Source organism: Tyto alba, unplaced genomic scaffold (genome assembly GCF_018691265.1).
Source record: "Tyto alba isolate M040663 unplaced genomic scaffold, T.alba_DEE_v4.0 Super-Scaffold_1000006, whole genome shotgun sequence".
In the NCBI taxonomy this organism is placed as follows: Eukaryota; Metazoa; Chordata; class Aves; order Strigiformes; family Tytonidae; genus Tyto; species Tyto alba.
The window spans coordinates 34,649,933-34,660,848 of record NW_024881272.1 but is presented as its reverse complement, the minus strand read 5'-3'; the positions used below and the strand labels follow the sequence as shown (position 1 = coordinate 34,660,848).

Below are 10,916 nucleotides of genomic sequence, written 5' to 3'. Positions count from 1 at the left end.
TTGTGAGCTCCTGCAAGGTGCGGGGGTCTGGGCTGCTGGCTCAGAGCAGGGGGTGCTGCTCGGGGGGGGGGTGGGGGGGGAATGAAATGCTGGGGCCCTGCCCCTGGGTGGTGGTGAGGAGGGAACCGCTGTCCCCGGCTTTTAAGCATATGCTAGAATTAAGGTTTTTCTAACCGGTAACACCTGGATACGTTTTTATTTAGACGCTTCCATGTCTTGAAAGCCAGTACCACGTCACGGATATTGACACCCCAAAAAGGCGGCTGCTTGTGGGGGTCCCTGCGAACCTCTGCTGCTTCTGACGGCGAACTGCCAAGTCCTCTGCCCTGGAGAAAAGGCTTTGGGGTAGGAGACCCCCCCCCCCGGTGAGCTTTTGGGACAGCAAGGGGCCCCGCTCTCCCTTTGAGCCTGGCCGCCAGCGCGGGGCTGGCCCTGCCGCCCCCCGGCCTTGGTAACGCAGCAAAACCTGCTGCGGTTCAGCAGTCCAGGTTTCGAATGTGCTGAGAATTAACAGAAAATACGCTTGAGTCATCCTCGGGGGGGGGGGGTCCGGATTCAGCGAAGCACCTTCTGGGGGGGGGGGGGGGGCGGCGAGGGCACCCGATGCTCCCTGCGCCTGGCCACGCCGCGCTCCCCACCCCCGAGAGAGGGTCCCCCAGAACCGGCTGGAGCCGCCGCGTGTGAACCCCGGAGCGAGGGGCCGGGGAAGGGACGGGCAGAGGGTCTGCTCCGAACTAGGCATCGGGCTGGTGGAGCTGCTGCTGCTGCTGCTGCTGCTGCTGCTGCTGCTGCTGCTGCTGCTGCCGCTGCTGCCACTGTCCCCCAGCCACCTCCCCCGGCCTGCCCGGCAGCGCTGCCTGCAAAACTCGGGGCCTTTCCCACAGTCAGAGGCGACAAAGGTTACTTACAATAAGGTGACGGTTTTATTATTTATACAATAAAGAGACTTTTTAATGTTATTCAAAACACTTTTTTTAAATACTGAAAAAGTTGGGTACATCAAAGCCGAAAAATGGCTCTGCTATACACTGCACAGCATTGTTTTAGTCCCTGTATTTGTTTTATGTACAGAAGCATCTGCAAAATGCATTCTAAACACAATATGCACCTTACGGATAAGTGTCATACATGAAATAAAACTGGAAGGATACAACCTGCATGTGCAAATGAACTAACGATATAATTGATTGCACTGAATCAATAGATTTAAAATATAATTTTGAAGTACCTTTTTGCACATAAAATGAAGCAGCTTTCAAGTTCAGTAAGTCTTTATACTGCAAAAAACATTAAGTACATTCACAATCTATGTTAATAAAGTAGTAAATATTTCTTCATTCAGCTGTATTTACATTAATACTGTAATGAAACTGAAAAGTACAGTTAGTCATTTGTAATATAGCAATCTTTTAACACATACAAAAATGACCATTTTCTGTATATAATTTAAGCTCAAAATCACAATTATCTCAAAATATTAATTACAATACAGCCATCTCCATCATAATTAAACATGTCTTTTATAAAATGGTAAAATTTTTAATAAAGTAAGCTGTTGGTTCGGAACTGGATACAGTACTCACAAGTAGAAAACGGAACTGCTGAGCGCGGGGCCGTGCCCGGGGCGGGGGCGCAGCCCCCCCGTGCCGGCACAGAGGCGGCCAAGGCCCCGGCTCACAGAGATGCCGCCTCGTGTGCCGCGGGGCTGGGGCTGGGGCTGGGGCTGGGGCTGCACAAATCGCCTCGCAAGGGCCGGGGGGGTTCTTATGCAACGCAGCGACGTCCCTCCCTTCCAGAATATGGGCTGGAATTCTCCAGGAAGAAGCTTGGCAAAAGGCTTTTCTTTTTTTCTTTTTTTTTTCCTTTTTTTTTTTTTTTTTGCCTTTTTTCTTTAATTATTTTTATTTTTTTTTTTGTTTTGTTTTTTTTTATAAGAGAAACTACTTCAACCCTATGATTCTCAAACACTGGCTTTCGAAATCTGCTTTTCCAGGAAAGCTGCCGCTAGCCGCCGGGGGCCGGTGCTGTGCCGCACGCGGGGCGCGACGCCCGCCACCCAAACCCGAGGTGTTCCAAACAAAACCAAAGCGCCAATTGCTCCGTATCCTATCCAAACGACTGGCCTGAAAGTTGTATCGGTTGGTTGGATTCCGCTCACGCTGGCGAGCCTGACAAGTGAAATAAATCCTGACCTCTGACTGCCTGGAACTGGAACGGTACGGCTTCGTGCGCTTCCTTAAAATTAAATTGTTGCCCGCAGCAGCCGGGGGGGGGGGGGGGGGGGGAGCGCTGGGGCGGGATGGGGCAGGGGGGTCGCTGCACGCTGGGAGCTCAAACTGCAGGTCAAATTTTATTTTCGGTTGGCAATTCTAAATGTAACCCCCCCCACACCCCCACGTTAAAAGCCCTGCTGAGGCGGGCGCTGGCCCCGGCCCCCCCGCCGAGGCTTTCCTGGTGTCGGGAGGTGGGTGCCAGGAGAAATCCTGGTTCTGCTCCACAGAGCTGGTGGGGGGGGGGGGGGCCCCCAGCTCCAACCCTCCTCCTGCCAGCGCCCCGGGAGCAGCCACCCCCGACAGACAGACACTCTGACAGACAGAGTGGGATTAGGGGGGTGGTGGTTAATACTGTCTTTGCGTTTACTGGTGCGAATATCTCTCTCGGACATACCCCCCCCACACACACACACCCCCCCCAGCCAGAAATAAGCCTTGGGTTTGCTTGCATAAGGTAATTAAATGCTGTACCACAAGCCAGCGAGGTTGAACCAAGGGACATCTCGCCTGGCACCAGCACCACAGCTCCGACCGCACTGCTGGGCTCGCTCCCCGCGTGTTCCTACCGCCGCTCAACCCACGGCTTTTACAGCGGCCGGTGTCCGCCCCCCCCCCCCCCCCCACGCCGCAGGAGCCTCCCGCCCGGCCGGCCCCGCCGCGGGACCTGGCGTGGGGCTGTGAAACGGGGCTGCAGGCGGGGCAGAAATGATCTCGGAAAACCAGCAGCAACCCCGCTTTGCCGATGCTAAGCGGCTGCTAGGGCAGCCCACCGGCCTCTCAACAGTTTATCAACAGCCGGCTACAAACCGCAAGCTGCGAATGGGAAAATGGGTCAATTATTAAGACTGGGGAGTCCCGCAGGCTTCCTGGGGTCTGGTCCTAACTTTTTTCTTTAAATGAGTATTCTGGAAGCAGCTTTTTTCCCTTTTTTTTTTTTTTTTTTTTTTTCCTCCATCCCCCCCCTTTCTTTTTTTTTGCCCCTCAAGAGCTGCCTTGCAACACGCCTGCAGTGAGCAAACGTGCTCCTACCACTCTGGGCTTTCGGCACGCTGCGGGGTGCGAGGGGTGGCCCAGCAACGGGAGCTCCGGCACCTTAAAACTCGTTGCAAAATGAGGAGAAGGGAATCGCATCACCTCCCTTTCCTAACCCAGCCCTTCCCTGAGGAGCCTCCCTTCAGTGTTTATTGCGTGGAGAAATCTCAAGGGGGGTTCCCAGGCGATGGCCCCACCGGCCGCTTTCGGAAGGGGCTGCGCTGGTGCCCGTCGGTGGGGGGGGGGGGGGGGAGAGCAGGATGGGGGGGTGCTGGGGGTGGTGTAAGAAGGGAAACCATCAGCATTTTGTGAGCGGATCAAAATGCGTCCACACACGTGCAAGTGCCCCCCACCCCAGGACTTCACCTCAGGGCCGACCGTCACCTGCCGCCAGCACGTGCCATGTAATCGTATTTAGTTGGAAATAAAAAAATAATAATAAAAAAAAAAAAGAAATCTTGACGTGCAAAGCGTGCACCCTGCCTGGGAGCTGCCCGCAGACCGGGCTGTGCCTGCGAGGTTACACCAGGGAGAGACGGGGGGTGCGGGTCACTTTGAAGGACTAATGTAAAAACCCTAAGTAGTCCCATTAAAGCCATTTTAATGGCTCCTAATACCGGTGCTTGCTAAACATCATTTCAGCCAGTCTGAATAAAAACAATGCCAAAAAGATAATATTTGGTGGTATTTTGGGGGGCAGTGGGGGTCGGTGTTTAAGCTTCGCTACCGTATGGTTCAGCCGCCAGGCCGAACTCCCCCCCCGGCCCCCGTCTGGAGTCGGTGAGAGCGTTGGCTAAGTTAAGGACTTCAGCGTGACACTCCACCGCGCTAATTTCATTTTACTGTCATTTCCTTTTCATTAAAACCCATCAATGAAAGCACTGGGCAATCTCGACGTGGAGCCCTGCACACAGCCCCCACGGATTACGCCACCGCGCTCTCCACCTCGTAAACTCAGCACGCGGAAAAACAGCCGAGCACAAAACAACGCGGGATTAACAAGCACTAAAGGCTCCCTCGCTTGGTTTTTTTTTTTTTTTTTTCAGTCGGGCAATTTTTGTTCTCCTGGTTCTGGGTCCTAAGGCAGAGCCCTCGTCACCCCTCGCGCACCTGCACCCCCCCCCCCCCCAGCACATTCCTGGCGCTCCGTACGTGGCCGGTGCGGTTCCCGCTGCCGGGGGGTCCGTCCCGCCGCGGTGCTGGGCGATTTTCCACGTGAAAAGCCAAAGGCAGCTCCACAGAAGAAATTCAGGTGCAGAAATGCCTTTTGCGGGACCTAATTCCCGTTCAGCGTAACTAACTACAAGCTACGTAGGTGTCTGCAGCTTTCCGAGCACGATGTCGACTCAATTATTTCTTTTTTTTTTAAAGGGCAATGAGGACTTAGGGGAATTTTTGGCCTCTGAAAGGCCACGAATGTTAAAAATGGGCTCTGGCAGAGCCTGTGCCATCGGCTGGCGTGTTATGAAATCGCACCCGCGTGACAGAAAACGGAAAAATTGAGCCCGTAACGGTCGAAAACCAAATCCTGTGCATCCAGCAAGCTTTCTCAGCTTGCGGCATCGCGAAGATTTTAACTTCCGGAAAAGTAGCGCTTATTTAAATTTACGCTCTGAATGCCACCAAATCATTTATTCCCGCTGTAAACGTTCGGATTAGCATCGGCCGTGGCTCGCTGCGGCGCCTGGTGGGGCCCTGCCAGCCCGGTGCCACAGCGGCTCTTCCAGCGGGAAGGCCTGCGTGGGAAAGGCAAAACTCCCGTGGTGTGGGGACCTGCCCAGCCAGCCTGGAATTTATGTTTCACTCCTATTTATACTGACTGACTGCCGACTGGGGAGCGAAGAAGGGGCCATGCAAACAACCAGCGCGCGGGGAACTTCCAGGCGAACGTAGAGGTGTCGCCTTCCAAATGATTTCTAAAGGAATCCCCTCAGCGGGGCCGAGCCTGCTCCACAGCTGCCATTTGGTTAAAAAAAAAATAAAAGAAATCCCCACGATTCAAAAGCTGGTGCTTCGTAACAACATGAGGGGGTAGTTCCTGCTGTACCTGTTTACGGACTAATTTTTAACTCAGCTTTGCTGCTGGGGCGCTTTCTCTCTCCTCTCCCACGGGCAAGGTGGGCTCGGGGAAGCTGCCCTCTCCCGGCACACGAAGCCGCAGCCGCGGGTGGGTGCGCGGTACCCCCTCAGCAGATTTCTCCCCCGCGAAGCTGCCGGGGGGGCCCCCCCAAAGCGCCCGTTTCGGCGGGGGTGGGGGCACCCGGGGGCGGCGCGCGCACCGGCACTCGCGTCCTTTGAAGCTCAGGTTAATTTAAAGCCTACTCACGTCCTGTCGGAGAAGGGTCTGGGGATTTCTGGAGGCTCCCCCAGGCTGGAAAGGCAAACGCTCCCGCCGTGCCCGCGCCGTGGCGACCCTGCGCTGGGCCTGGGGTTTCTCAGGGTGTTGCCAATCCGGGCGGGAAGGGTGGGAGCGAGCCCGGCCTCCCGCCGCCCCCAGATCCCCCCCCCCCCCCCCGACAAAGTCTGCGGGGAGGGGGGGTTTTTTTTGGGGGGATTTTTTTTTTCCCTTCCCGCCTGACCCAGCAGCGCGAGGGCCGCCCGCGCCCCCCAGCCGGCAGCAGCGCCCCGCCGCCTTCCGCGCCCCGGCTAAAGGGGTGCGGGAAGGTTAAAGCCTCAGCGAGAGCCAAACAGCGAGCAACGCAGGGCTGGGGGAGCGGGGAAAGCGAGGGGAGGGCCTACAGTTTTAAACGAGCGAGTTAGGGAACAGAATCAGCAGCAACAAAAAAAAAAAAAAAAACCAAAAAAACCAACAAAAAAAACCCAAACCAGTTTTCCTGCCACCCGTCACAACCTTCTTCCATTTATGAACCACATCTGTTCTAAACTCGCTGTCCGGCCGTTCAGTGTGTTCACGTGGAATCGGCTAAGAGTGTCAGACAAAAGGAGGTTAACCAATTTTCATGTAGGTTGTTTATATCTAGGTCCCAGAGTTGACAGTATGATTTATTAAGTAGCTCACCCTGTGTAGTGACATTTTTACTAATTAATATGGAGCCAGCTATACACACTGCATATGTACAGGTATTTTCATAAGGCATATAATATCTTTGCATTGAAAATAAATGAACATTATTAAATTTAATTTAATATATACTTTCTTTGAGGTGTTTATGAAAATATTTTTTCTCTATATTTTTGTATGTGACATGATAGAAATATTTCATGGGAAGTACAGGTTAATATATTTTATCTTTATAAAGGCATATACAACTTTGAGGCAGTGTTTCTGATGGACAGCAGAATTCCTAAAGAATTTGTATGTGCTTCTGTGTTTTGAAATCATATGAAATTGACTTTAAGAAGTAACTTGATTAAAAAAACGCACCAATGCACAGCCAGAGGCTGACAAGTAAAACTAATACATAGCCACATGAACAATATATTTATATCGTTAATATATTTTTTTTTCAAGATGATTGGTACTAACATATAGTATTATACATTTGGCACTACTGTTTGCCATTGGTCCAGCAATTGGCAAAAATTTGTTTCCTATGTATAAATCCGTTTGAACATTAGATCTGGCTAGACATATTTACTATTTATAAAAAAATATTTAGACAGTAAGCTCACGTTGAATAACTAGGTCTACTGTATTCTGGAAACTCTTCAGTAGTAATACAGCTTTCTCGTGTTCCATATGTACAAAACTGTGTCCGTTCGCCTGCAACAGAGAAAGGAGAAGAGAAATGAGCTGAGAGTCCCTTCGGGGCCCCCCCGCAGGGTTCCCCGGCGGGGCCAGGGCGGAGGGACTTACTGAGGACGCCGTTCCCCACGCCCCCTAACCCAACCCCCCCGCAACCCCCCCGCAACCCCCCCCGTTAAAGAGGGGCAATCTGAAATGCCGCTCGCGGGGGGTGCCCGCGGGTGCTCAGCGAGGCGAAGCAGCCGGCCCGCCGCTGGGCTCCGCTGAGCCGGGGCAACGCTCGGCTGGTGCAGAGCTGCCCCCGCGCCCCCCCACGTCGGGAAAATGTTGCCAGGCAGTGCTGCTGCACTTCCATCAGCTCGGTCCCCTGTATGGCCCCAGCCCAGGGCTGCAAGTGCGGCCAACTGAATGGAGCATCAATAAAATGTTGTAACAAAGGTAACGGTGGGCCTGACAGTTCAAAGGATGTTGATGGATGAGAAACTGGCCCTTAGCTACCGAAGCGATGGGAGATCTATCACTGTGGCTACTAAGAACTGAGACGTACAGAACTTGAGGTAATCTCCCTTGAAGACTAAAAGAAAGAAGAAACAAAACAACGAAGTGGTCGGACTCCAGAACAAGATGTGAAACCCACTGTCAAGATAAGAATGACTGATCAAGTATAATTCTGTGTATTCTGGATTAGGTAATGCTTTGTAGGTGCATAAACACATGTGTGCGAACTCATGTAAGCTGTCACTCTCTGCGGAGGTGACCCAACGCTGCTGGACCTGAATAAAATCCTAGAGTAACCCACGACGGAGTTCGAGTCTCCTTTAACACCCCAAACCGCCAGCGGGGACCCCCCCCCCCGCCCCCCAACTGCCCTTGGGCCGGGGAGCCGCTGGCAGGCCGAGGGGCACCCAGAGCTCTCCGCGGCTGAACCTGCTCACCCTCGCCCGGAGCAATTCCAGAAACGCACCGCACGGCCACGAAGCAAAACCCAAACCCAAAATAAAAATTAACCGGCATTTAAAAAGAGGTCGGTGAAGCCTTCGTGCTTCGGTCAATAAACTGTGAAATTTGTGCAAGAACCACCAGACGTCTCCCGCCCACGTCCAGACCGTCATACGCGGGCACCTTCCTGGCCACGGCGGAGCCACCCCGCCGCCGCCTTCTAGGAAAGAGGCTCCGGGGGCCGCCCCGCAGCCGGGCGAGCAGCACAAAGGGGGTGCCCGAGCCCCCCCCGGGGGCTCCCCGGCCCCGGCGGCCCCCCGCCCTCTCGCCGTGTTTAGGGGTGCCCAGCCCAGAGCGACAGCGAAGAGCGGTGCGGAGCGCGGGGCGCTGAGCCGCTCCCCGCCGGCACGCCGGCCGGGCAACGGGGCAGAGCGGCTCGCTCCTGCGACGAGCCACGTCCGCTCTGAGAACCGGGAGTACGGGTTTCGGGCAGGAAAGGCCGCCAAGATTTTTGCTTTTGTGCCAAAGTCAGGCGGCCGTTTGGCGCTCCGGTCGAGGTCGGCTCGGACCCTGAGCTGATTCAGCGGGAAAGTGAAGAAGTTTCAGTTTATTCACCACACAGCTCACTGGGATCTGTACTGTTCATTAGGGGGAAAAAAAAAAAAAAAATAATAACCTGCAAACAAACCTGAGAGCAGGGCAGCTCAGCCTCCCCCCGCTTCTCACCTTCAAGCTACGCAGGGAGGGGTGCAGGAAAATGTTGTGCAGGTTCAGCTCTAGCTAGCAGAGAAACCTCTTTTCTACAGGAAAAGCTTCTCAGTGGGAGAGGGCTGTAGGAGATACGCTCCCAAAAAACCCTAAGCAGGCCACACCCAGAGGGATTTGTTATTTAACATACGGAGAAATTACAGTTGGAATCTACCTCTTTCATCCCTGCTGTGGTCACACATTCCCCGCAAAATATGCTGTGAAATCTGCCCACGTATTTACACATGGAGTTATTATTTACGTCACGTTATTAGACCAAAAGAATGGGGTTTAGCGGACTTCTGGAGCCATCAAAACAAGATTTCTTAGACCTGGAGGTCTAAGATTTCTTAGACCCTTAACGGCGGCAAAATTTTACGGCACAGCTGATGGAGCTGCTCCCTCCCTGCTGACAGACTTAGCAGCCGTACCGCTGCCTTCCTCCTCAAACATCTCCTACTAAAACCGCTGCTAATTTTATAACAGAAAAGTCATCCTTACTTATCAAATAAATAACTTGCATGCTTATGAGGCAGAAAGGAAAGACGGAACAATTTTGCTCCCGCCAGGATCCCCGCAGGGCCGTGGGCTTCTGCACTTTTAAGGACCAGGATTCGCCCACCACAGAGGACGCACCGAGACTCTTCTATCCAAAACAGGCCACGGGCAGAACAGTATTTAAGACTGGCCGTTTCTCCGTGAGCGGGGCAAGTCCACCCAGGGAATGTCCAGCCTTTTCATTTTTAAGTCTTCCCTCCTCCTTTTACCAAAGCGGCTTGGGGAGACACATCAGTGCGTGACAGAAACGTTCCTGCTTCTCCTGAACGCATCCTGCCAGGCAAAGTTTTCCACGGAAACGTTTTAAAAAAAAAAAAAAATAAAATCTCCCCCTTGGTCTGACCGAGTCTTCCTGCGTCTCACCTCGAGTAACCGGAGGTCACGGCTGGGGAGCACAGACGGTGCCCCGAGGCCGCGGGCTGGGGGGGGTCACCCGGCGCTGGCGGCACCAGCCAGCGCCGCTGGGGAGTCACAGACGGGGCGGGAGGGAGAGCCCGTGGCAGGACGCTCGAGGTGACTCTATAGACACAGATCACGGGGCAGACAGCCAGGGCAGGGCGGGCAGGGAGCGGGGAAACGCGGCGGGGAGGTGGTTTCTCCCACCCAGTCCCAGGGGAAACCGGTGTCACAACCCGGGCGGCACAGGTCACCGGGGCTGCCGGGGGGCGAGGGGAGCCTCCTCCCGCGCAGCAACCGGTGTGACAGGGGCCCGGTCCCTGGCAGGGCACTGCCTCATGAGAGAAACGCAAACAGAGGGGATGGCGACAGTGGAAAACAGGGGTGGAGGTGAAGTGATGCCAGCGAGGATCAATAATTTCAAGTTCTTACTGCCTGGGGAACTGGATGCTTTCGGCTAAAGGCATTGCTTAGAGTTGAGAAGTAAAATATCCTTCAGCACAGCTGCATTTTTTTTTTTTTCGCTGCTAATTCCTTCATGGGATTAATGGCTGACTTTTTACTTGTCACAATATAAATCCACACCTGGTAATAGGTACTATGCACGGGAAGAAGTAATTGCAAATAAGAGGAAAATGTTCTTGCCAGAGACAGTGACAAATGAGAAGCTCTGCTGAGGCTGATCCACAGTCCCACAAGAACGACTGAGAGCCCAAAGCCGAACAAACTTCATCAGCGCGAGCGATGAGCAAAGGAGTGAAACTCGCTGCCCGAAACAAACGCAGCAGGACCTAAAGTGCGATTCTATAAATGCACGTAAACGCTCCCGCGTTAGGCCCGCACGCCTCGCGAGCAATCCCAGGCGCTGCTGGCCCATGGGGACAACTCCTCTGACGGCACCGCAGCCACAGGCGGAGGGCAGGCCGAGCCCCACGTCTCTGGGGAAGGCGTGCGGGGTCGGCGCCGCGGCAGAGCCTGCTGCTACCTCCAAACAGGTTGCACTCCCGCCTCCGTTCGCCCCTGTCGCCGCGCTCGGTTTTCAGCAGAGCACCTCGACCGTTCCCAGTACCTCCCGCTAATTTTTGCGCTTCCTTTCGCGTCGCTGTTTTCTTCATTCCACTGGTTTTTGAGCAGACCGTGAGCTGCCTGTTGTGCAGCGCCCGTGCCGGGCAGGAGGGGCAGGGGGAGCGAAGCAGAGGCCACCCAAGACGTTCCAAACATCCTTGGTTTGCTGGCTTCCTTCATGGAACCGATTAAAGCCCAGT

The 10,916-nt window shown here is 54.1% G+C and overlaps 1 protein-coding gene and 1 long non-coding RNA gene across 9 annotated transcripts in view; one reads left to right on the top strand and one right to left on the bottom strand.

Moving 5' to 3' along the window:
• Positions 1–33: 33 nt before the first annotated feature.
• On the top strand, positions 34–5,309 carry LOC116960394. The gene is made up of 2 exons (XR_006166603.1): positions 34–345; positions 1,994–5,309. It is a non-coding gene; the product is annotated as an uncharacterized LOC116960394 (long non-coding RNA).
• A 981-nt stretch (positions 5,310–6,290) lies between these two features.
• LRRC7 (leucine rich repeat containing 7) overlaps positions 6,291–10,916 on the bottom strand; it is a 190,083-nt gene continuing 185,457 nt past the window's right edge. For 7 of the 8 annotated variants that reach the window (XM_042804008.1, XM_042803965.1, XM_042803958.1 and 4 more), the window contains one exon: positions 6,291–7,029. In XM_042804008.1, coding sequence (XP_042659942.1) covers positions 6,922–7,029 — 108 coding nt within the window. In that variant the 3' untranslated portion in view covers positions 6,291–6,921. The remainder of the gene's footprint in view (positions 7,030–10,916) is intronic. The other variant, XM_042803985.1, reaches the window with a different exon arrangement.